The sequence below is a fragment of the Beta vulgaris genome, chromosome 1, assembly GCF_026745355.1.
Source record: "Beta vulgaris subsp. vulgaris cultivar EL10 chromosome 1, EL10.2, whole genome shotgun sequence".
NCBI classification, from domain to species: domain Eukaryota; kingdom Viridiplantae; phylum Streptophyta; class Magnoliopsida; order Caryophyllales; family Amaranthaceae; genus Beta; species Beta vulgaris.
This window is the reverse complement of record NC_079202.1, coordinates 27,669,786-27,694,375: the sequence shown is the minus strand read 5'-3', so window position 1 is coordinate 27,694,375 and position 24,590 is coordinate 27,669,786. Positions and strand designations below refer to the sequence as shown.

At 41.7% G+C, this 24,590-nt stretch overlaps 1 protein-coding gene across 1 annotated transcript; it reads right to left on the bottom strand.

Moving 5' to 3' along the window:
* Nucleotides 1-19,621: 19,621 nt before the first annotated feature.
* LOC104899393 (uncharacterized) lies at nt 19,622-20,200 on the bottom strand. Its single transcript, XM_010686572.1, has 2 exons — nt 20,177-20,200; nt 19,622-19,954 (listed from the first exon to the last, which is right to left on the bottom strand). The coding sequence occupies exons 1-2, from the start codon at nt 20,198-20,200 to the stop codon at nt 19,622-19,624; spliced, it is 357 nt and encodes a 118-aa protein (XP_010684874.1).
* Between the last annotated feature and the right edge of the window lie 4,390 nt (nt 20,201-24,590).

Sequence of the window (24,590 nt, the reverse complement as noted above, 5' to 3'; positions counted from 1 at the left end):
TTAACAGAAACCCAAACTTATGTTTTCATACTCTATCAATCATTCCCTTATATTGTCGTACATAAACCCTTATCAGGCAATAAATGATGTAACAACTTTTATCATAACGATTCCCTATCGGGAATCCAATAACGAGATATGATTCCTTATCGGGAATCCACATAACAAGATACGATTCCTTATCGGGAAACTAACGTTAATATCACTTACCATGATATGCTTCCTTATCAGGAAACTAATATCGATATTCATATTCATATACTGAATAAACATTCATAACTTACCTGAGATGATTCCTTATCGGGAATCCAATATCGAATTAACTTACCACCATATGATTCCTTATCGGGAATCATATATCGAAATAACTTTCATACTTTGAAATAACATTCCTTTTAACCAGGGGGAAAGAGAACGCGGCGGAGGAGACAAAGCTTACACTCCGACAGTGGGGGTCGTCACCCAACCATTCACTTTACTTTTGGCCAATAACCGCGACTAGTCCGGAGTACATTTTCCGCTGATTTCATCAGCCATCCACAGGTTTCACATTACCTGATATATCGCCCGATTATCGCCCCACAGAGCAATGGGCAGTTTTCCCTGTGGGGCCCCCAAGGTTCACAGTCCATGGGGCACTGTTCATGTCACCTCATCCGTCGACTCAGACGAGGCTACTTTCCCCTTTCAGATTCCTTTCGATTATCGTTCATAACTCAATTGTCATTCTTAGAACTATTTCATAGTTATAGTAATCCTTGACAATCATTGAACAACAAGTAAGGCTTCTTCTTAGATAGTTATAATCGCTTGAGTATTTCGAGGCCAATATAGTTATGAATTTCGATTCAACTCAATTACAATTACAAAACATATTTACCACACAAGTAACCAATCATATTCTGTAAAATACCCAACCATAGTGACAATAGGTCTCTCAGCTAGATTTAACTAGCGAGAGTTACTAACCCGATTCCGCACATCACATACTTTTGCATATAGATAGTTCATATTCTTTTTTTCACTTCACCAATATCTATGTAGACTCGTCTCAATAATGATACTAATGATTATCAAGCATCAACCATACTAGCAATAGGTCTCTCAGCTAGAATTAACTAGGGAGTGTTAACTTAAACATCCCAACTTGAGGTTCTTAAGACAATATTGATATGAGGTAGTTACTATTAGTTAAACACTAATTACAAAATCAACGATGAATCCACTCACAATAGTGTACTCACAATCACATAGTGCCAAGTCCAATTCATGTCCTTAGTGTACTACTCAAATATATATTCGAGGCCTCTTTAAGGTATTTCAGAACTTATAGTTACTACGTAGTTGAACTCAAGCACCATTATTAACTAGTAGATACTAATCTGATAATTTGACTTTATTACTTTACTCCATCTATAGTCATTAAACGGAAATTCTTTATAAAACGCATCCTTGAAACATTACTGGGTAAGTTACTTCAATACTCTGCATTTCATCAAGATTGGTCAATTATATTAGAACTATTCCCAGCTCCAACCAACTCACATCATTTATTAAAAGTCAATCAAACCGAATCCCTTACAAGTTAACCTTGATTAACTCAACTTTCAATCATGAAACAAAGAAGTGGATAATGTTTTGCCTTATAACCATCATAGGAATAACGTACTGAACTACCAACTTTATTTAGCAAGTATTACCAAAAGAGTAGACATCTCAACTCCCTTTTAGTAAATTATAAATAGTGTTCTAACTTTACTACATTAAGCCGTTTATAGGGTATTCCTCATCACATTAACTCGATTATAATAGGAGATGGACCTTGCAATAGAGTTTACTTCTAACAATCTTGATATTATCAATACTTAATTAATCCTTTTTCTTTCTTTAGTTAACTGAACTGACATAACCAATTCCTTCTTAAAAGTTATACAAATAGTCCTTGGCTAATCTATATATATATTAAGAACTTCTTAATCGTGATACTTTTAACTTACCAAGAACAATAAACTAAAATTATTACTATTCATGGCAATACGATAACCGTGGAAAGATTAACAACATTCTACTATCATTAGGACCAAAGGAACTTACATTACCCTTACTAAGTCATAGCTTTTAAATCCTATTAATTCAATGACGCACATAACTCAACTTGTTCAATTTCCTTAGTTAACAATCATCAACACCACAACATTAATGATACTCGGGAACTACTCCCACTGATTTCCGAAATATAAACCCATTTCGACTAACTTAGTTAATACAAACCATCCCATAAATCTTAATGGCAATTTCTAATTAAGAATATTAATCTAATTGTATAACTCACTATTTAATGTAACTAGAATAAAGCTTCCCATTAATCAAATGAAACTAGTAACTTTTATTGAGCTAACTTAAGAATGTCCAATCATACTTCTTTACCACAACCAACAACAAATCAATTATGTTTATTAGTAAAGTGAAGGTGCTACTCCAATTTGAGTTCATCACAACCAATTCACAACTAGAGTACCATGTATATTCAATCAATCAACACAAATACAAATCAAGTTGGATTATCAATTCACAAGCAACACTAATTCAGCATCATTAACTATAACGATAGCAACACTAACCACCATAACAAACACAATCCACAATCAAGTTGATAATTTGATTCCAAAACTAAAAGTCATAAAATCAAAACAGAGAAAAGACCAAGGTTAGTACCTCAGGAAAGGGTTCGAAGCTTCGGTGCACGGTGGCAGAACCTACGAGCGGCAGTAGGAATCCGGCGGCCGTTCGTCGACAAGACCGCGCAGCAACAAGACACTCCACGCAACGAACAGGGCACGAACAACGAAGAAGAAGCGAGAGAAGTAAATCGCTGCAGAACAGCGCGGCTCCGACGAGCTTCAAGAACGCCGGCGGAGGAGAGGCGCAACTCCGGCGAGGCAAAGAGCAGCGAACGAGAGAGATTAAGGGGTTTGGGGTTTTTCGTGAAATGAGTTTTTACGAGGAAGGAGAAAAGAAGGGGTTTTGGGCTGTGAATGAAATTGCCGACCAAAAGGATGGGGGGGGGGTTTACTCATTAACCGACAACATGAAGGAAAGAAGGGAACCCGACTTTGGTTTCCTAATCAGGTAAGTACATATCAATAAATTGCTCATTAAGCGCGTTATATAAAATAATATAATAATTTCATAAAATTAATATAACAAATATATATACAAGAACGACAAATGAAATTCATACTCCATAACTCAAATAAAATAAGATTTTCGGAACATAATTAACTTAATAATTATAATTAGTTTTTAAATAAACGCTCTTAAAAACAGGGCTATTACAGACACAGATACGTCAGTTTATAGGCACAAAAGCTCACTTAGGTTGAGGTGTCTGCATAGTAATGTTAAATCGAGCCAGAGAGAGATCAATCAATCTTACCACAAACAATCAGTTGCGAAACAATCGTGCTATGAAGTATCATGAACAAGACGAGTGACACTCAATAAATGTAGTAAAATATCAACAAGGTTCTCATAAAGTCTTAGCAGTAGTCCCATAGATGCAACTAAAATGATATGAAAGCTAATATGAGATGAAATATGCTAATGCAACTAAAAAAGCAGTACAATTTTTTTGGTTACACGTAAACTCCCACTCCTAATAAGCAGTACAAACCGTGCAACATCCTACGAAAGCAATGAAATCTACACTAAGAAGCAATAAAAGATAGAATATTCCTCCCCCAAGCTAGAATTTGCAGTGTCCTCACTGCAAAAACCAGTTTAGAAAAAGAACCAACAGCAATTCCGGGATCACCAAATCACCAAAGTTGCCCACCAAAAGCCACAACACACCACCAAGACCACACACAAACTCCGACAATCCAATAAACTAATAATTCAATCAATGTGTTTAAAAGATTCGCAACAAGATAGCATCAAAACAAAAATCCAAGCAAAAATTTGAGATGAACACTAACAACAATTATAATTGAGAAAGATGCTTACTACCCAATTAATTGGGGAGAAGAGTCAAATGTGCTCAAAAATCATGTTATAATGCATCATGAACGCAAACTTTGATGTCTATTTAAGAGAATCCTATAAGAACCATTAATAAAAAAAATTAGAAGTCTATTAGAAAAAAAAAAGTAATAACAAAAAAAAACAAAAAAATTCAAAAGAGACAGGAAAAACAGATTAATACAACCGAAAAAAAAGAAAGAAGAAAATAAAAGAAAAAGGAGAAATAAGAACAAAGAACGAAAGAAAAGAAGCAGGCGAGTGGTGCGTCGGAGACATAGTTTTGCGGCTGCTATAGGTGGTCGTTGTGGTGGCGCGCTAGGCGTGGTGGGGTTGTGGTTCTCGGGGGTGAGAAGGAGTCAAGCGTGGGGATGTGAATTGCGTGGACAGAGGAAGGAGAAAAACCGGGGGCTGCTGGTGCGAAGGCAATGGGAGGCGCGAGGGGATTGGTGGGTGTGTTGGTTGTGCGAAGATGATGAATGGCGATGGTTGATGGTGGGGAAGGTGGTGAGAGAAGGAGAGGAGGCATGGGTATGGGAGTGGAGTAGCAGGGTTGTTGTTGGTGGGAGTCGCGCGTTCGGAAGGGAGACGCGAGAGAAGCAGGCAATGGTGGTGGGATATAGGGCCGTGTTTTACGGTGGTGGTGCCGGTTCTTGATGGTTATGGTCTGTGATGAGAAGAAGACAACCTGAAGAGGACGAAGGGAAGAAGAGCGAGTGAGTGCGAGGATTGAAGGAACTGGTGGTTCGCCAGCGAACGTTGGGTGCCCAGCGGGCCAGGCAGCTTGCTGAATGGGCTGGACAGTGTGGAGGCCAATGAAGGCTGACCAACCAGCGGTTTGGGCGATCTTTTTTTTTTTTTTTTGAATTTCTCTCTTGCCCAGTCAAGATTTCGTCAAATTTTTTTTTCTTTTCATTTCTTAATTCGGTCCACCTACAGGATACAACAAACGCAACATCAAAGTGAGTAAATAAGAAAAAGTAAAGAAAAGAAGAGAGAAAATAAGTTAAAACTCGGGTTGCCTCCCGAGAAGCGGAAATTTAATGTCTTGCATGACCGTTTAAGATTAGTTTACCACTCAAAATAGTTCAATGCTCGAAGAAGCTTATCATATGTTCCTGCAAATATCTCAGAGCATATTATATAACAGTGAAAAGGAAAAATGAAATAAGTTAATTCTAAAAATCTATGAAAACTACAAAAAGAAAAATCAAAGGAAAAATTATATTTACAAGAAGAAAAAGAAAAATCATTAATCTTTTTACATGACTCAAAAGAAGGAAAAGAAACTAAATGTACATTATTTACATTATCATGACAGCTATTCAAAATGGGAGAAAGAATGAATGATGGAGGATATGATATAGGGAGAGAAGCAATAAGGTCGAGTTTTTGAGAAAATGGAACATGAGACTCAAAAAACAGTAGGTGGTACTGATAAAGACTCATAAATCACCTCACGCTCAACTTAACTTTCCTCCAAAGAGGAAATTGCAACTATGACTTCTTCCTCCTGCAAAACATCCATCACATTAGTCATTCTTTCAATCTTTTCGTCATCCCAATAGCTCTCATTTATTATCCACCCCTTATTATCATCATAAATAAACAGGTTGGGGCTAGAATTCTGAGCAGATTGACATTTAAATTGGGAAGAGGGGTCAAAACAATTTACTAATGTCACATCACACGAAAAAAAAATCATGAGAAATAGACTGGCAATTTGAATAATAAGGGGGTGGTGTCATATAAGTTTGGGGTGAAATAGCATATGAAGACATCTCCTACTCATAAGTATCCCTAGCCAACCACATAATTAAATCCCAACAATAATCAGGTGATTGGAATAGCAATCGTCCACTACACATAGATTCTACCACCATCCTAGTTTCATCGTTTAACCCCTCATAAATCACTAGGCACATATCCCACAGTTCAATTCCATAATTAGGACCAATAAAATCACCAAGCCTACGATAATAATTCCAAAACGCTTCATTCTCATACTGACTAAAAGAAAAAATTGCTCTAGAATTACTAACAGATACACGAGGTTCACATAACATATGAGATAATTTAGGAGAACTCATGCAAAAATCGGAGGATTTTGATATGATGTATCAAAACTGTAAACATGAGAATCCCAAGAATTATTATTATGTTGCCTAGCAAAAGAATTATCCCCATCATCAAAATAACATGACTCCATGATAGAAAAAAAATTTATATATAAAAAAATAAATAGTCACGAAAAGGAAAAAAAAGTATACAATTTAGTCTCACCAACAATAAAAATTATATAAAACTATACTGTCTCCTCGGCAACGGCGCCAAAATTTGATAGGTTGTCGTACACCCGTCAAAAATAATTCCTGCAAAACCTTCTAACAATGTAGTAGGGTAAGTAGGGTCGAATCCACAGAGAGATGGTCGTTTTAATCTAGTTTATAAGGTATAGAGGAACTAAACAAGATCAGAGATATTTGAATTAAAGTTCTAAACTAATCAAACTATGAAAATCAAACTAAAAAGGATCTAGGGTAATGGTTTACTGTTCCGGTATGGGACAAATTACAGGGTTCTGAACCGGTAAGTCCTTGTATTCAAGCCGGGTTGGATTCCTGCAAAATAGAATAAGTGAACTAGCCTCGGGGGTTGATCCGAGGAACTCCCCTCCGATGCCTAAGTCAGTATTAGGTTTAAAGCCGGTAGCTCTCAAGTATCATGTATTGGGATTCGTGTACGTACCTTATGACTCAGATCAACGGAGTATTTATAGGGACTCGATTAAGCCCATCTCTTTGTTGGGCCCGGTAATCACGGGAGAGATTCCCAAGAATATTCCCTTAGGATATATTCTTATCTTTAACTGAAAATATATCTTTTTAGGCCCGTAGGCGCTGTAGATATAAAATGGATCTTAGCCCAGGCTCGTAAGCCCAAAAGCTATTAGACCGGTATCAATTGAACCGGTATGGAACTTAGTCAGCCCCCAAGCCGGTATGCCTATTATAGGCGTATCCGGTTTAATAGGTTGCAAATCGTTATGGGAAATGCTGAGTTACTTTTAATGAGAGAATGTGAATCGTTGTCAGGGAATTCCAATGGTCACCTCGAGCTGCGCACCTACATTGAAAGCTCTTCGAAGAGTGTTTGCTTCACAGCTGGGTGCTACTAAAACACGTGGCATGATCATGTCGGGAAGACGAAGCGTCACTTAATCTCGACCGCGACTTTTCCTATAAATACCTCTTGTGCGACCTCTACTTCTCACTTCTTGCAATCTCTCTCTTGTGATTGCGCTCATATCGGACTTTCTCTCTCCAAAATCCTTTCGTTTTCTTGGCGGTATTTGCTTGATCTCTCATTCCGGCCTCACGCTACCAGTTGATTCCGGTGTATTTTCCCTTCGCGTCTTTACTTCCAGGTATTTTATCAAAACTTTTTCCGATCTTTCATACCGTCTTATTTATAATGTCGTCCAACCCTGAAAATTCTGATTCCCAAGACATATCTAAGTCTCCTTCTATTATGAGTGAGAGTGATGCCGAGTCTGATAACACCTCCATTAGGTCTGTAGAGGTTACCACTTCTCCCCTGGTTACTCCTACTTCAGAACATAGAGTAAATAGCCAGAATGAGTGTAGTACTTCCGGTAGACAAGATGTGGAGCCGGCCATTCATGCCTCCCCCTTAAAGATGGTACTGGGACAAGCTGGGGCTTTAGGTCAGTATGGAACCATGAGAGGTTTAGCTGAACATTCCCCTGAATTGTTTCCTCCCGGCTCATCTCCTGTCAGGCGCTCTACCTTTGAGGTGGGTGAGACATCCTATAGACCGGTACCTAGGGAGATTCCGGCCTCCCCTGTCCATTCTGATGCTGTAGAAAGCGTAGAAAAGTATGTGGCTGGGACGGACGAGGAGTCCACTACCTTAGAAGCCGAGTCGGATTCCGACCAAGAGGATCCTCCCGAGATAATCCCGGAGGACTCCGATGAGGATACCCTAGCAGAGTTGTTCATGCCGCCTAGCGATGCCGGCTGTGCCGCCAGCGTTCAGTTGGATAGTGGCTGGGCGAGGACTTGTAGGAAAAGTAGATTTCTCATTAAGGGCCCCCAGTATTTTGCCTTCCCTGAGGATTACCACTTAGTGCTCCCGACTGAAGGGAGCCGGGTGACAGACTGTCCTGCCGGTCATGTGGCCATTTACGCTCATATGCTTGACTTTGGGCTGAGGTTTCCCCTAGACCCCTTTTTTGTTAAAGTTTTCAAGGCATGGAATATCTGCCTGGCCCAGATGACCCCCCTTGGATGGCGGAACTTGATGGCTTATGCCTGGGTGGTCCGATATAAAGGCTTCCCGGAGACATTGAACCTTTTCCGGAAACTCCATTGGATTAAGGAGGACGGTTCTGCCAAAGGGAAAGGAGCTGGTAAGAAAAGAAAGTCCCGGGACGATGAACTCGAAGGCCGGGGTGGATGGATGTCCCTGTACACGAAAGCCGGCAAACTGACTGTGTACCCTAAATCGTCAGGCCTCAAGCTGTGGAGAGGTCGGTTTTTCTGGGTACGCGTGCTCGATGATTTCCCGTTGCGGTGACAATGGACTAAACCTCGCTCCCGGATGGAACATATCAGGGATCGGGGCCTAACCCGTCGGGAAAGGATTGCCTATGACTATTTTACGACGGACTCCATCCCGGCCTTAAGAGGCAAGAAAAGGATCCCGGTCACTAAGTATTGGCTTCCTCATACCAGCTACATCTTCACCAATCCGGCCTTAGGCTTCTGCCGGTCTGACCCCTACGGTGTGTCTTTAGTTTTTGCTTTGCTAGCCATTTGTGTTTGCATTTATCATTTTATCTAACTGTGATATCACCTGTCTTGCAGGTAAGGACTTCCTGATTCGTGAGGCTCTTCACGTTGACAGATCATACCGGCCCTTAAGCAACATGCCTCCCAAGCCTGCAAGCAAATTTGTTCCGATTCAGATGCCGGCTGGTGGCGGCCGAGGAGGGCGCGGCGGTCGAGGACCTGGCCGGAAGTCCGGTACTGAGGACGACGTCAGGGATACCATCCCCCTGCAGCGTCGTCAGGCTGAGGTCTTGGCCCGGAAAAGGAAACCAGAGCAGACCTCGGTGGCCGAGCCGGCGGCCAAGAGGGTTGCCTCTAAGACCGGCAAGGATAAGGAAGCTCCTGCTTCCACCGCTCCTCCTCTACTTTCCGGTCGCGTTGCCGAGGTGGGTACCTCCTCATTGCGGCCCAAAATCTTCAAACAACTGTCTCAACCGGATATGGTTCCCGGCCTGGAGTCTTTTGCCAAGCCCAGAAAGCAGGGCTATCTGGAGCGGGGCCGGATGGAGATGCCGGAATTTTGAAGAACGCTGGGCCGCTCCCGGTGAAGAATGGCGAGAAGTTCGATCCAAAATGACCGTTTTGGACGACGAATCGCTGCTCTGGACCGTCCTCTTGAGGCGGGAATCTGGGATATCCGTATTTTAAAAGCTACACAGCTTAAATACGACATCCGGTGGACGAGGTTTATACGCTTGCCGCCACGCATGCGCATAATTTGCCTGGTAAGATTAACAATTCTTACACCTTTTGCAAGTTTGCTATCGGTCTGTTCGTTGTCTTGACCTTTCTTTCTCTTTGACTTTTGCAGTCCGCCCAGTCCGGTAAAGAGCTCTGCGACTTCTACCGGTACTTCCAGACTTCTTACTTCAACGAAGTTAAGGAGAATAAGGAGCTGGAAGGTAAAATGGCCGTTAAGGAGCAGGAGCTGCTTGCGGCAATTACCGAGAAGAATGACGCGCTGGCTGCGGAGAGCAAGGCTGATGCCACCCTCACAAAGGCGGTGGAAGATCACTCTCTGGTCCTGTTCAATAAGGATGAGGAGATTAGGCTTCTCCGGGAGCAAATTTCTGAAGCCAAAGAGCTGGAGCGCGCCACCGTTAGGGAGTACCAAAAGGGTATGGACTTTGTAAGCCGCTTACTCAACCGGTACAACGGTGGCTGGTCTGCGGCCATGAAATGCGTTCGTCACACCTTCCCGGAGCTCGACTGGTCCAAGATCGAGGAGGCGCATACCAACCTCGTCCATGGGCTACCAGTTGAAGGTGAGGACCTGGATCCGGTGTTACTGAAGCTGACATCGCCAATGCTGACCCAGAGTTGAATTTGAGGAGGAGCAAGAGGCCGTCAACGACGCCGCTGATGCTGCCAACCCTGATGCCGATCCTACTCTGGAGGAGCCAGTGGTTGTTGTTGACGGCTCTGAGGAGGAAGAGCAAGCCAAGTAGACTCTCAGCCTTCCTCCTTGCCCTTCTTGTATTGGGTCACTTTGTGGGTGGTGTGCTTTATGCCCCCATGCTATCTTTCTTCTTGGGCAGCCAAACTATCTTTACCGTTCTGTAAATCCGTTCGCCTGTGATCGGCTTTTTGCTTTTCTTTTGGCGGTCATACCGTATGTGGTTGACTGCTTAGCTCTAGGATTGTAATTTTTCATTGATTAATGAAGTACAGTTTTTTGATGGACTTTCGTATCGTCTTTTATTGTTTGTTATGTTCGTCCGACATATTTATCGTGGTTATTGACCGATTTCCATGTTGTTATTGACGGATTAATGCTTAATTTATTTTATACCGGCAGATCCACGAAGGTCATTGACCGGTTTCTCACTATTGATTAATTCAGCAGATCCACTAAGGTCATTGACTGATTAATCAATAATGCTTAATTTATTTACTACCGGCAGATCCACGAAGGTCATTGACCGGTTTCACACTATTGATTAATTCAGCAGATCCACTAAGGTCATTGACTGATTAATCAATAATGCTTAATTTATTTTATACCGGCAGATCCACGAAGGTCATTGACCGGTTTCACACTATTGATTAATTCAGCAGATCCACTAAGGTCATTGACTGATTAATCAATAATGTTTAATTTATTTTATACCGGCAGATCCACGAAGGTCATTGACCGGTTTCACACTATTGATTAATTCAGCAGATCCACTAAGGTCATTGACTGATTAATCAATAATGTTAATGGGTGGGCAGCATTGACTGATGTGTGTGGAAGATGCTCATTTTATTAAGATAAAACGGTTCTCCCGGCTATGCCGGAATTATTGCCTACAATTAACTATAAATCTTTCGGCACAAGCGCCTGATTATTCACTCCTACTGGCAACATTGCCCATCTTTAACTAAACATGTATTTCTTAAGGACACTGGCGTTCCAACTATTTTTCAACAGCTTGCCTGCCATGTCTTCGAGCCGATATGACCCTGGTACTATCTCTTCTTTGACCAAGTAAGGTCCTTCCCAATTGGCCGTAAGCTTTCCGTCCACGTGGGCTTTTCCCGTTGCTGCCGTCCGCCTGAGGACAGGTCTCCTTTGGAGATAGGACGGCTTCGCACTCTTTTATTGTAGGCTTACTTATCCGGTCTTTGTATGCTGCCGACTCAGCTCGCAGCCAATCTGACTCTTGCAAGAGGTCTAAGTCCTCTTTGTGGATTTGCACATTCAGAACGGGCTCATAGTTCAGGATCCGCCAGTTGGGTAGTCCTACTTCTACCGGGAGTACCGCCTCTGCCCCGAAAGCTAGTCTGAACGGCGTCTCTCCGGTGGCTTCCTTTTCGGTGGTCCTGTTGGACCACAGTACTGCTGGTACCATGTCGGCCCATGCTCCTTTCAGTTCATCCAACCTTTTCTTCAGGGCATTGAGGATTTGCTTGTTTTTGCGCTTCGCGCTGGCCGTTGCTTTGGGATGGCAGACTGAAGAGTAGGCGAATTGATGCTGTAAGGACGCAAAAAGTCGCGTATCGGACCGCAATCGAACTGGACGCCATGATCCATCACTATTCCCATCGGGATGCCGAACTAGTGATGATGTTCTGCCAGATAAACTTCTTTACCTGATTAGCCGTTATTTTTGCCGTGGCTCTGCCTCTATCCATTTCGTGAAGTAGTCAATCCCACATTAAGAATTTTCTTCCCCCGGATGCCGGCGTAAAGGGCCCTATAATGTCCATCCCCCACTGCGCGAAAGGGATTGGATTTAAAATCGGCTGGAGATCATTGGCCGGCTGGTTGATACTGGCGCGAACCTTTGCACTTGTCGCACTTTTTCACGTAGGTTTGGCATCCGTAGCATTGTAGGCCAGTAAAACCCTGCTCGCAGTGCTTTCAGTGCTATGCTTTACCGCCGATATGGTTCCCACATATTCCTTCATGAATTTCCTCAATTATTTTTGTCGCTTCGTTGGCCGTGACGCACCTTAGTAGAGGTAGTGAGAACCCTTTCTTGTACAACTGTCCTTGAAAGATGCAATACCAGACAGAATCCCTTCTCACCTTTTGCGCCGCCATCTTATCTTCCGGGAGCTCACCCTTGAGCTTGTATGCCAGTATACCCTCATACCATTCTGGTTCGGTAGTGATTTGTGACGGACGTTGGGACAACTTCTATACTTCTTTCTACCAATGTCTCCACCCTGACGTTCCTTTTCTTGTCACTTAGACTGGAACTTGCCAGCTTTGATAGGGCATCTGCCGCCATGTTTTCTGCTCTTGGGACCAATTGTACTTCGAAGCTTTGCAGTCCCTTTACCATGTTCTTTACCAGATGTAGGTTTTTGCATTACCGGTTCTCGGGCCTCATACGTCCCTCAATTTGGCTTGAGATTAATTGTGAGTCCGTTATCATAATGACGTTTCTTGCTCCAGCCGCAATGCTCAGACTTAGTCCGGCCAGGGCTGCTTCGTACTCAGCTTCATTGTTGGAGGCCTTAAACCCAAAGCGGATGGCATGTTCAAAGATTTCCCCTTCGGAGATGTCATGACCACTCCGGCTCCTGCTCCACTCTGGGCTGCTGATCCATCCACCTCGATTTTCCACCTGCCGGCGGATTCTGCGGGTTCAGATGGTTTGTCTCCACTATGAAGTCTGCTAAAGCTTGGGCTTTGATCGCGGTACGCGGCCTATTCTATGTCGAACTCCGACAGCTCGATTGCCCACTTCAATAGTCTCCCTGTGGTGTCTAGTTTGTGGAGGGCTTTTTCCAAAGGCTGATTTGTGAGGACTTGGACAGTGTGGGAGTCAAAGTATGGTCTCAGCTTTCTTGCTGCAATCAAGACGGCATAGGCCATTTTTTCCAGCAGTTCATACCTCTGTTTGCTCCGGCAAGTACGTGACTGACAAAGTATATGGGGCTTTGCTGCCCTCCGATTCACCAGTAATACCGCCGCGACCGTCTTCTCGGTTACCGACACATATAGCTGAGTTTTTCCCCCAACTCTGGCCGGGTTATGGTGGGCAGTCGTTGGAAGTGCTCCTTTACCTTTTCGAAGGCTTGCTTCTGCTCTTCTCCCCATTCAAACTTCTTATTTCCCGGAGTATTTTGAAGAATGGCAAGGCCTTCTCTGCTGATTTGGAAACGAACCTTGTTAGGGCCGCCATCCTCCCTGTCAGCTTTTGAATGTCCCGGATGCTCTTTGGCTCCGGGAGGTCACTGATGGCTTTAATTTTGTCCGGGTTGGCATCTATCCCCTTTCGCTCACCATGAAGCCAGGAACTTGCCGGATCGTACTCCAAACACGCATTTCTTCGGGTTTAACTTCATTTGGTGTTTCGGAGTGTTTCGAATGTTTCTTCTAGGTCAATATATGGTCCTCTTCAGTTAAGCTCTTAACTATACTGTCGTCCACATATACTTCTACTTTCTGCCTTTTTGGTGTTCGAAGATTTTGTCTACCAGCTTTTGATAGGTAGCCCGGCATTTTTGAGCCAAACGGCATTGCTTTGTAGGCGTAAACTCCTGGTCTGTGATGAAGGCCGCTTTATTCCTGTCGGACTCGAGCAAGCTTATCTGGTGGTACCCTGAGAAGCATCCATGAAACTTAACAGTGCATGGCCGCTAGTTGAGTCTACTAGCTGGTCAATCCTTGGCAACGGGTAGCAGTCCTTTGGGCAGGCTTTGTTGAGATCGGTAAAGTCTACACACATACGCCATGTCCCATTGGATTTTTTCACCATTACTACTTTGCCAACCACTCCGGGTAGTCGCAGGGTTCAATAAAGTCTGCCCAGCAGCTTGTCTACTTCCACCTTAATAGCCGCGTTCTTTTCTGCTGAGAAGTTTCGCTTCTTTTGCTTTACCGGCCTTACATCCTCGTTCACGTTCAGGCGATGTACCATGAAATCCGGATCATGCCCGGCATTTCGTCTGCCGAGAAGGCGAAAATGTCGGCATGCCCTCTTAACAGGAAATTAAGTTGACCTTCACTTCTTCACCCAAATAGATCCGATTTTCACTGTTCTGTCAGTCTGTCTTCTTCCAAACTGATTTCTTCCGTTTCTCCCGCAGGGCTAGGCCTCGGCTGATCTGCCGGCCTTCCCAAATTCTCCATGACAGGTCCTTCCTACCTTATTTTCCAGCCTTCTCCGATTTTCTTTCCGATGGCGGCGTGTCGGCCGGTCTTTTATGATCAGAGTGTTTTAGTGCGGTAAGGTAGCATCCCTTGCCGACTCTTGATTGCCTCTGATTTTCTTCGGGTTACCGTCATTAGAGGTGTAGATCATGGTAAGGTGATATGTTGAGACCACAGCTTGGGCGTCATGAATTAGCGGCCTCCCAATGATGGCATTATACGCCGCCGGGACGTCTACAACCAGAAATTCCACCATGAGGTCTTTCGACCGGGACCCTTCTCCTATTTTGACCGCCAACTTTACCGTCCCTTCTGGGACAACAGATGCTCATGTGAAGCCGATAACCGGGAAAGAGACTGGTTTCAGACATGTTCGTCAAATCCCATCTTTTCAAATGTCTCTTTGTAGAGGATATTGGCGGAGCTTCCTCCGTCCACTAGAACACGGTGAACCATTGCATTGGAAATTTGCAGAGATACTACCAAAGGGTCGTCGTGTGGGTAGACGATTCCTTTAGCGTCCTCTGAGGTGAATGCTACAGACGACATAGATGGGGTGCCGGCCATTTCTGGCGTTGTTAAGTTCACCTGGTGACGGACTTCTTGAGGCTGGCTTTCGCCCCGTGAATACTACCGCCTCTAGTTGGTCCTCCGCTGATGATGTGGATCTCAGTGATCCTATCCTTTACCGGCCTTCTATTGCCATTGTCGTCCTCCCTTGGAGGAGTTTTGCGATCGTTCCTTGATAGGTACTGGGTAAAGTAGCCTCGCCTAACGAGGTCTTCAATCCCGTCCTTAAGGTCCTTACAATCGTTGTTTGTGGCCGTAATCATCATGAAACTCACACCACTTGGACTTATCCTACCCTTTGTACATTTTTCGCGGCCTTTGCCACTTATCGTCCTTACTATGATAGTTAAAAATCCGGGCCCGGGATATTGTTACGGAGTATAATTGTTGTATTTGTCTGGCCTCCTTCGAACCCCTTTTTCACAGAGTTGCTTTCCTCTTTTCTGCCAGTTGACTCCGATTTTTTATCCTTCCGGTATTTGTCATCCCGGCGATCCTTATCTTTGTCTTTCTCTTTGTCTTTTTCTATGGCCACTGGCCTTTTTGCGTTAGCTGCCTTGTCAAACTCTTCCCCCTAATGAAGTCATTAGCCTTTCCCAGGACTTCTGTTAGGCATGTCATCTTTTTTCTGCCGAGATAACTGCGAAATGGGGTACCTCTTTCAACCCGTCATTAGGGCCAGTACTGCTACTTCCTGCTGCAGTGTCGGATGGTGACGGCTTCGGCATTGAAACGCCCGACATAATCCCTCAAGCTTTCAGTCTCCCCTTGTTTAATAGACATTAACTCGCCGGTTGTTCGTTCGCGACGCTTATTGCTGACAAAGTGTGTTACGAACATGGATGTGAGTTGTCGGAAGTCAAACACAGTTGCCGGCGGAATGCTTTTAAACCAGGTCTGCCCTAATCCGGTTAAGGTGGATGGGAACACCTTACACCATACTGAGTCAGTATCAGTGTATAACATCATATGGCCCTCATAAGCCGATAGGTGATCCTCGGGGTCCGTCTTACCGTCATACTTACATGTCATTTTCAATTTTCCATGGGCTCCTGTAGATTGCAGTGGAAAAGGGGGAATTCCGTAATGACACCTGCGCTCTACGCCGGTATTCACCTCGGCTTCTCGGCTGGGAGGAATCTGCTGAACCTCAGTATCCTGCGCCTCCTCCTCTCTTCCTCCTCGTTCCCCACCTGCTCTGTGGGGGTCTTCGAATGCGCCACCTGATCCTGGTCATGCCGGTCTCGCTCACCTTGGCGGCCCGTCCATGGTGTACGGAGTTTTCTCACTGGACTGTGGGCTCTGCTCAAGGGTCGCTTTGGCCGGGGACCGGTCGGTGGAGTTCCGCTTGCCATTGCCTGAAACACTTCCGTTGCGCTTCTGAGTTGCTCTGGGGTGAACATATCCTGCAAGGTGTGAAAGATGTCTTCCTGGGGAGTTTCAGGAGTTTTCCTAGTGTTCACGGGCGGTCGAGTGTGTCTAGCGGCCGGCAGCGGAGTTGAATACCCCGGGGGGGCTTGGTCGATGGGGACATTGTTCTCATCGGTTTCCGGCATCCCTAATGGCTGCTTAGGATCCATTGGGGTTATTTGGATGCAAGGGATGGCTTAGACTACAAGGTATTGTTCTCCCCTCCTTCTAGCGCCAATTGTTCCGGTATGGGACAAATTACAGGGTTCTGAACCGCTAAGTCCTTGTATTCAAGACGGGTTGGATTCCTGCAAAATAGAATAAGTGAACTAGCCTCGGGGGTTGATCCGAGGAACGCCCCTCCGATGCCTAAGTCAGTATTAGGTTTAAAGCCGGTAGCTCTCAAGTATCATGTATTGGATTCGTGTACGTATCTTATGACTCAGATCAACGGAGTATTTATAGGGACTCGATTAAGCCCATCTCTTTGTTGGGCCAGTAATCACAGAAGAGATTCCCAAGAATATTCCCTTAGGATATATTCTTATCTTTAACTGAAAATATATCTTTTTAGGCCCGTAGGCGCTGTAGATATAAAATGGATCTTAGCCCAGGCTCGTAAGCCCAAAAGTTATTAGACCGGTATCAATTGAACCGGTATGGAACTTAGTCAGCCCCCATTAGAGAGATGGTCGTTTTAATCTAGTTTATAAGGTATAGAGGAACTAAACAAGATCAGAGATATTTGAATTAAATTTCTAAACTAATAAAACTATGAAAATCAAACTAAAAAGGATCTAGGGTAATGGTTTACCATGTTTATAACTATAATCTATCAAAATATCATCACAGTTCAATTAATCAGATATCTAGAGCACATGTTAATCCTTGGTCAGGCATTAACGCTCTCAAATCAACATATGCTAGTACGGTCGCTCAACATAATCAGGTTTGCTAATTGTAGGTAAGCCTCTAAAGAGTACTATCTCTCGATCTATGACTCGATATTAGCAATATTTAATCAGACAATTGATCAGATTGCAAGATTAACAATAAAACACTAATCAATTAGAGAAATCAATAACTAATCAAACCATGAATAAATATCAATCAAATCATATTATATAAACATGGATCCCCAAACGCTAGAAATAAAAAACTACTCTATCATGAAATAAATAATAAAATCTAAAACTATAAAAGAAAACATAATCAAAGAAATCAATGAAAGAAACTAATAGAATTCATGAATTAATGAAGAAGAATAAAAACTAGGGTTTACAACTAAAAACTAGAGAGAAAAGGAGGAGAGAAAACTAAAACCTAAGAATAACGTGAAAGGGGAGGAGGAGAGAGAAAGAGGGAAAAACTATCTAAATAATACTACCTCCGTTTCAAATTAATTGTTACACTTTGACATTTTACACTATTCACAAATTGCACTTTGACCCTCGTTTGTGATTTATACGTGAATAAAAACATAGTCATGTAGGATCTTGTTAGATTCGTATTAGTATGTATTTTATTAATATGTACTTTTTATAATTTTTACAAATACAAAACTAAAGATAAGGAAAAGTGTAAGTGTAACAATTAATTTTACAATATGTCCTCAAAGTTTTGCATTGGCATGCGTGAAAAGTGTAAGTGTAACAATTAATTTGAAACAGAGGTAGTATTCACTTAATATCCCTAGGAAAGTAATTTACAAGATAAGGAAAGTCTTAAATAAATCATTAATAGGCGGATTAGTAATCCGCGCGTACGCGTGGCAGATTCCAGCAGAAACAGTGCAATCTTCCGAAAGGCATAACTCCTTGACCAGAAGTCTCCTCAGGGCGTGCCACCTATCGTTGGAAAACTATTCAAGTCTAGTTTACAAATCTGCTGGAATTACTTGGTTTTAATAAGCACATCAAAAGTTATGATCAGAAGAGTAGACGTGACTTCTTTTTCACATTTCTTCTAGTGATTTTCCGCTTTGTTTTTGCTCAAACTCGTACTATGACATATCCATACGATTCTTATTCATTGTAGCTTCCTTCCAAGTGCTCCTAATCCTCAAGTTTAGCTAATCATACACCAAATATGTTTTCAATGCCTGAAATTCATCAAAAACAAGAAAACATACCGAATAGGAGTAGAAAAGTATAACTTAAGAATATAATGCAACAATGAACCTAAATATGAAACTAAATGCTCTAAAATGCAACCTAAATGCACCTAAAAACTATATATATAAATGACTTATCAGCCTTGCAAACTGTTATGAGTTTAGACTTATCTCCTTTTCCCATTCGTGGCCAGAGGTTTAGCGCCAGGAAGTCCACGTCCCTTCCTATGATTGCAGCACTATATCCTCTTTTATCCATATTTCCTAGTTGGACCTTTAGGTCCTTTCCAAATAGTTTGGTGATCTTGGATTGTCACTTATTCATCTATTCTTCCTTGAATTCTTCCCAATCCTCTTGTAAGATGTCCATGTTAAATTTATGCCTCCAACATTCTCCAGGGAATAGTGGTGGAGGGGTGATTCGCTAATTAGCCATCTCTTAAGAATTTTCTGGGATTTTGTAATTCGAAAACAATGATATTTAAGAATGAAACATTTCCAAGGTACAATAGTGCATTTATAATACAATTATTTTAACGGTTATCCCTATTCTTATGGATAAACGGCACGTTAGTTGTTATCATTTTAAATAACAATTGCACGTCTTTTTAATTAATCTTAACTATCCAAAATTTCAGCCATTATTGGGTAAACATGGGTAAATATGGGCTTGCCCACTAACTCTTGACGTGTCATATCATTTCTTTAGAGTTTCACCATTCAATGATGTGTGCAAGTTGGACAGTCATCATTACTTTTAGAAGTAACTTATGTCTATCTCTTTAATAATGGTTAGAAGTTTTGGCATCCCAAGAGACACTTTATTTAAAATTAATTAACCATATAGTATGCATTATTTGATTTGATGGTTCATTTTTGAATAATCAATTAAATAGCCTAATTTTGATTGGACGAAAATATAAATAATGCAAACAGAAATTATGAACAATTGTTAAAAGAAGTTTTTCATTTCATTAACAAAAATGGGATTTACAACCTAGTGCTGAAATTTTAAAAATTTACAACCTATTTAGAATTTTATAATTCTAAACTCTAGGCCTTGTTCTAATCCGTAGGAAACCTTGACCTGTAGGCGTCTGAGTATTCCTCAGGACCGCCACCATTAGTGCCTCCAACAGCATCGTTAGAGTCGTCGCCATAATAGAAGCAGTCTTCACCGCTAGAGGCTTCCTCTAGGAAGAAGTCCTCTTGAATGCTCCTCCTTTGGAAAGGAGGTTCATCTTCATCTTCCTCGTTGTCATCATCATCTCTGTTAGATTCATCTGACGGGGGAGGAGTGTCTTTATCTCTTTCTTCTTCCTTCTCTATCTCCTCTAGTATTTCCGAAGGAGTGAGAAAAAGGATGATCAACCTCTTGTGGGCTGATTTCAGAGGCCCCTGTCACACAGGATTCAGTAGAAGACTGGGGGACGTCCATTTGGAGACGAGTATTTCTAAGAAGGTTTAGGGAGATGAGAAGTTTTTCTTGAGGGGGTGATTTCAGGAGATGAATGTTATGTTTTAGATTATTACACTACCCTTTTTTTATAAGGGATTGTATTGTCTCCTGAAAGACAGAAGATTATGCCCCTTTGTGAATTGGCTTTTGAATAACACAACCCTTGGGATGGGGTTCCAAGTCATTACTCGTTAAAATAGGCTTGTTTAATATGATGACTTTGAGACCCCTATGTTTTAATTTGTTAAAACTTGATATTAACATGGCCGAATAAATTAAAAGATGACAAAAATGAATGTACCACGCATTCTGCACGTGTTTATTTTTGGTTGTCTTCTCCATTAATACCCTTTTCAAGGATTATAGAAAAATTTCAAATCTTTTAGACCAATTTAATTCGTTTCTTTACGAATTCACAACCATTGGCAAACTTCAATTCACCATGTCTAACGAAAGAACTCACCGTGAAAATGAAATTAATGAGGCGCTTGTTAGAAAGAGTGGAGCCATGCAATCTGAGGCAGCTTGTCAACTATGCAACGCCATTAGAGTGAACATTGGAAAATACAAATCCCAAGTGTTCTGGTATGTTAATAAGTGCACTGACGCTAATATGCCTTTAGAGGATAGAGTTGCCACAATTGGTCCTGACTTTCCTTTCAAGATGCAAAGCCCAAAACACCAACTCATCTTAAAAACAGTGCTATCCGTTCTTGGATCATATCATTTTACAAGATAATAAACCCAGAACGCTTCCATTTACTTCAAGGTTTTCCCACCACTTGCACTGGCCTTTATCCATCAAACCTTTTAAAGGTTGATTTCAGGAGTGGAAGCAAGAGCACGGTTTCTGCACATGCAACCTTTTCATGACAAATGGACCAAGAACAAGATATTTTCTTTCTTGAGACTAGCTTCTTATGAAACCATTCCCTTTGATGGAGCTATGTTCACTGCCTTATTGGCTTGTTGGGACCCTGCCATCAACTACTTCTTGTTCCGATGGGGACCAATGACTGTAACATTGGCTGATATTGCCTTTATTACTGGGACTTTTCCAACGGGTAAATATGGGATTGACCTCCCTAACTTCCATCATGTTAAGGAGTATAACCAGCTATACAGTTAGTGTCTATCAACTTTTCGCCAAATTGCTAGTCCTTCTGCTAGTACTAGTAAGTGTGGCTTTCAAAGATTTGTTGATTTCTTCATCAATAAGGATCCTAAAGAAGTAGTAACTTTCCAGGTGGAGGTATTGTTCCTCACTTTTGCATTTTCCAAATTAATGATGTCCAAGGCTGGAGGAGTTGTAACATTATGGCTATCTCTACCTGTTAATATCTCTTGTACTTCTGATGAAGTAGCTTTAGCTCCTGTTCTATTGGGGCAACTTTACAGATGTCTCTTTAAAAGTAGAAAATCCTTCAAAGGTTTTGTAATTCCAACCTCTGAGCCCCCTATATTCTCTACTGGTAAGGGATTTGGACCCTTGTGGCTTTTAACTTGCTAGGGCCACGTATACTTACCCAGGCTGATGGTAATCAACCTCCCTTCTTCTTTTGAAGCATCTAAGGGTTCAGAGGAATATAACCTTTCTTTTGATCATCTTTTATCCCTCTCTAAACTTGAAGATTGTAGATGTTATGGTAAAGCTAAGTCAGCTTCAATCTTATATCTCCAGATGAGGTTTAGCATCCAAGTTTACTCTTTTCGTACTTCTTGATCTTTACATCCAGTCTTGGCATCTGAAATATCTTCCCAAGTAAGCAAGTTGTTTCTGTTGAAAAGGACACCTAGCGCCTTTAGGTAATGCATGCTTGTCTACAATCCCTTGACATTCACTCTAGTTCCTTAGGGAGTGGGAAATTTTGGAGTAGTGTCCTTAGGTTCAGGGATTTCATAGCTGTTGAACCTAAGTACTTTGGCTTTGAAGCCTATAATCCACAACTGGTAGCTAGACAATTTGGATTGGTCTAAATGTTAGCTATGCCTTATTTCTTAACCAGTAATGATCCTTGGATATCAAGGGGTCGTTTTGAGGAAGGCAAAGCCCTTCGAAGTAAAACTCTCATCCTTAATCTCATGTCCATCACTCCTTGGAAATGGATCACAAAACCTGTTTGAGGCTTCCAAGCATGGTGAGATCATGTATTCCCAAATGATTCAAAATGTTTTGACGCTTTGGCGCACTTTGAGAATCAATTCTTCTTAGGTTGTAAGTAATTTCTTTCCTTAATTATTTTATAACTTTCAGGAGAAGTGAATATTACTAAATCTTCCCTATGCGTTTTGTTGCTTTTTAGCTAAAGTTGGCAGGAAGAAGCTAAAAGTCCCTAATGATATGAAGGTGGAATGGCAGGATTTATTGGGCCATCGCGAACCAAAGGGTTCACCCTCCTGTTTCTATAAGATAAGGATGATGCTGCTTATGATCAAGGGATTTCCTATGGGATATGTCCAAATTATGGAGGATATTCATACCATGGTACCAATGGAGCAAATTGACCCTTTTAAGAGGGCTGTAAGGAAAAGAGATGATAATTTTCTCTTTGCCTCTAAGGACACTCAACCCTAGGAGTTGGTGGAGCAATCTGAATATGTTCACAAGGCTACCAAAAGAGAGATCACAGTTGCCTTTCTACTTCTAAATCCTTGAGGAATTCCTATAGGAAAGGTCCTAAGTTTGAAGCATCTTCTGAGGTACAACAATGTGTGATCTCTTCTAATGAGGATGATGCTAAGATCGTATCTCAAATCTTTCCCAAAATTAGACTTTATGGAGTTAAAGCAAGTATGGATACCCTCTTTCAGTCTCTTTTGTAAGAAGTTTCATTCTTTAGAATACTAACCTATTTTGATTCCAGAATCTTCTACTTTGAAAGAGTCTAAGAACTCTAATAATCCTTCTTTTAAGAAGCCAACACCTCTATACTCTGCCAATCCACCTTCAGTAGATATTACTATAGTGGTTGACCCAAGATTTAATCCAGAAGGTGATTGTGTTGATGAACCCATCATCAATCATCCCACTCCCTTCACAAGCAATGCTGCCCTCAAGTTGGAGACAGTGGTTTCCCCTTCTTTGGAAGGACATGGCCTCCCAGTTGGAAGAAACTAAGCATCTTAACGCAGAGTTTGCTGATGAATACTTGCTTCATCAATTTAACGAAGATCCCTTGGAGTCAACTCCCTTAGATGTTGAATTTTCAAGCTCTCCTATTGCTCCAACAATTGTCATATCAAGCCCTTCTATTGTTAGGGGTGAATCTAGAGGATGTTGTTCCCTTAGAGATTACACCCTTGAGGAGCAATACAGAGCTTTTGACTACATCTGTATCTAGAGGTTCATCATCAACTTCACAATCCTCTTCTGGAACTAATTTGCCTTTTGTTTCCTCGTGAATTCATTATTGACATCCTCCATATGAATCCATATCCTCATAAAACCAGTCTTCACTCTCTTGATAACTTGGCTTCTCTACTTTATGATGCAGAGGGAAGCACTCAAGAAGCAAGTGTGATGAAAGAGTCTGATGGAGGGAAAACAACAAATTTGCAAATGTCCATCATTGTAAGGAATCAACCTGCTTCTACTAGCATTGATTATTCCTCCAACGATGAGTCTTCTAAGCATATAAAACAAGAAGACAAGATATGGGACCTCTGATTAACCCTTACAGACAATCCTTATGATCATACTTCTGGGCAGACTCTCAAGCAGATTTTGGAATCCCTTATTTCTCAAGGCTTTGAGTATTGGATACCTTGCCTTGATTATGTTAAATAGACTCTTCTTCTCCAACAATGTAATGCTGAATCAAGAGTTCAATCTCTCAAATTCTCAGCTTAAAAGCTTCAAGAAGAGGAAGCTTCTTTGGAAACTCTAGCCAAGTCCTTCAAAAACTTCAATAAACGGATCCAAGATTTTTTTGGGTTCTTTTGATCAGAAGTTGAAGTCTCTTTCTGAGGAAAGGCAATCTCTATAGAGTTGCTTGGTTGAGATCAATAAAGTGGAAACAAATATTATCAACGATAAGTCTTCACTTCAAAGCTCCATTGATATTTAAAAGAATAAGCTACACCAAGGGCACACCAAGCTTGCCAATTTGAGGCAAGAGATGTTCAAAGACATGGTTGTACAACAAAGCTTGATCCTCCAAAAGGAGAAACTCTGTAATGCTTGGTCAGCCATTAAAAACCTTAGTTTAACTGATAGACAATGTTGGAATGTCTATGATATAACATTACTTTTTAATGTTGTAATCTTAATAATCCCTAGATGTTTGAAACAATTTTGCATGTTTTTGTTAAAACACAGGACCCTAGTGTCCCCATATAGATGGCTGATACTCCCTCCGTCCTCTATTAGTTTACCCGTATTCCTTTTAAGGGTGTCCCTTATTAGTTTACCCTTTTCTTTTTTTTTTGCTATATTTGAAAAGGGACCACAAACTTTTTATCACACATACATTCAACTTTAATATAAAATGATAGTTCTCTTTCTTTCTATGACCCACAACATTATTTCTCCTAAAATTTTGTGCAAAAGAAAGGGGTAAACTAATAGAGGACGGA

Excerpts from the sequence above, each read along its gene's own strand:
- LOC104899393 (XM_010686572.1), bottom strand. The coding sequence starts at position 20,200 with ATGACTTGGAACCCCATCCCAAGG. Across the intron at positions 19,955-20,176 it reads CTTGGAACCCCATCCCAAGG|GGGCCTCTGAAATCAGCCCA; the intron begins GTTGTGTTATTC and ends CCTGTGTGACAG.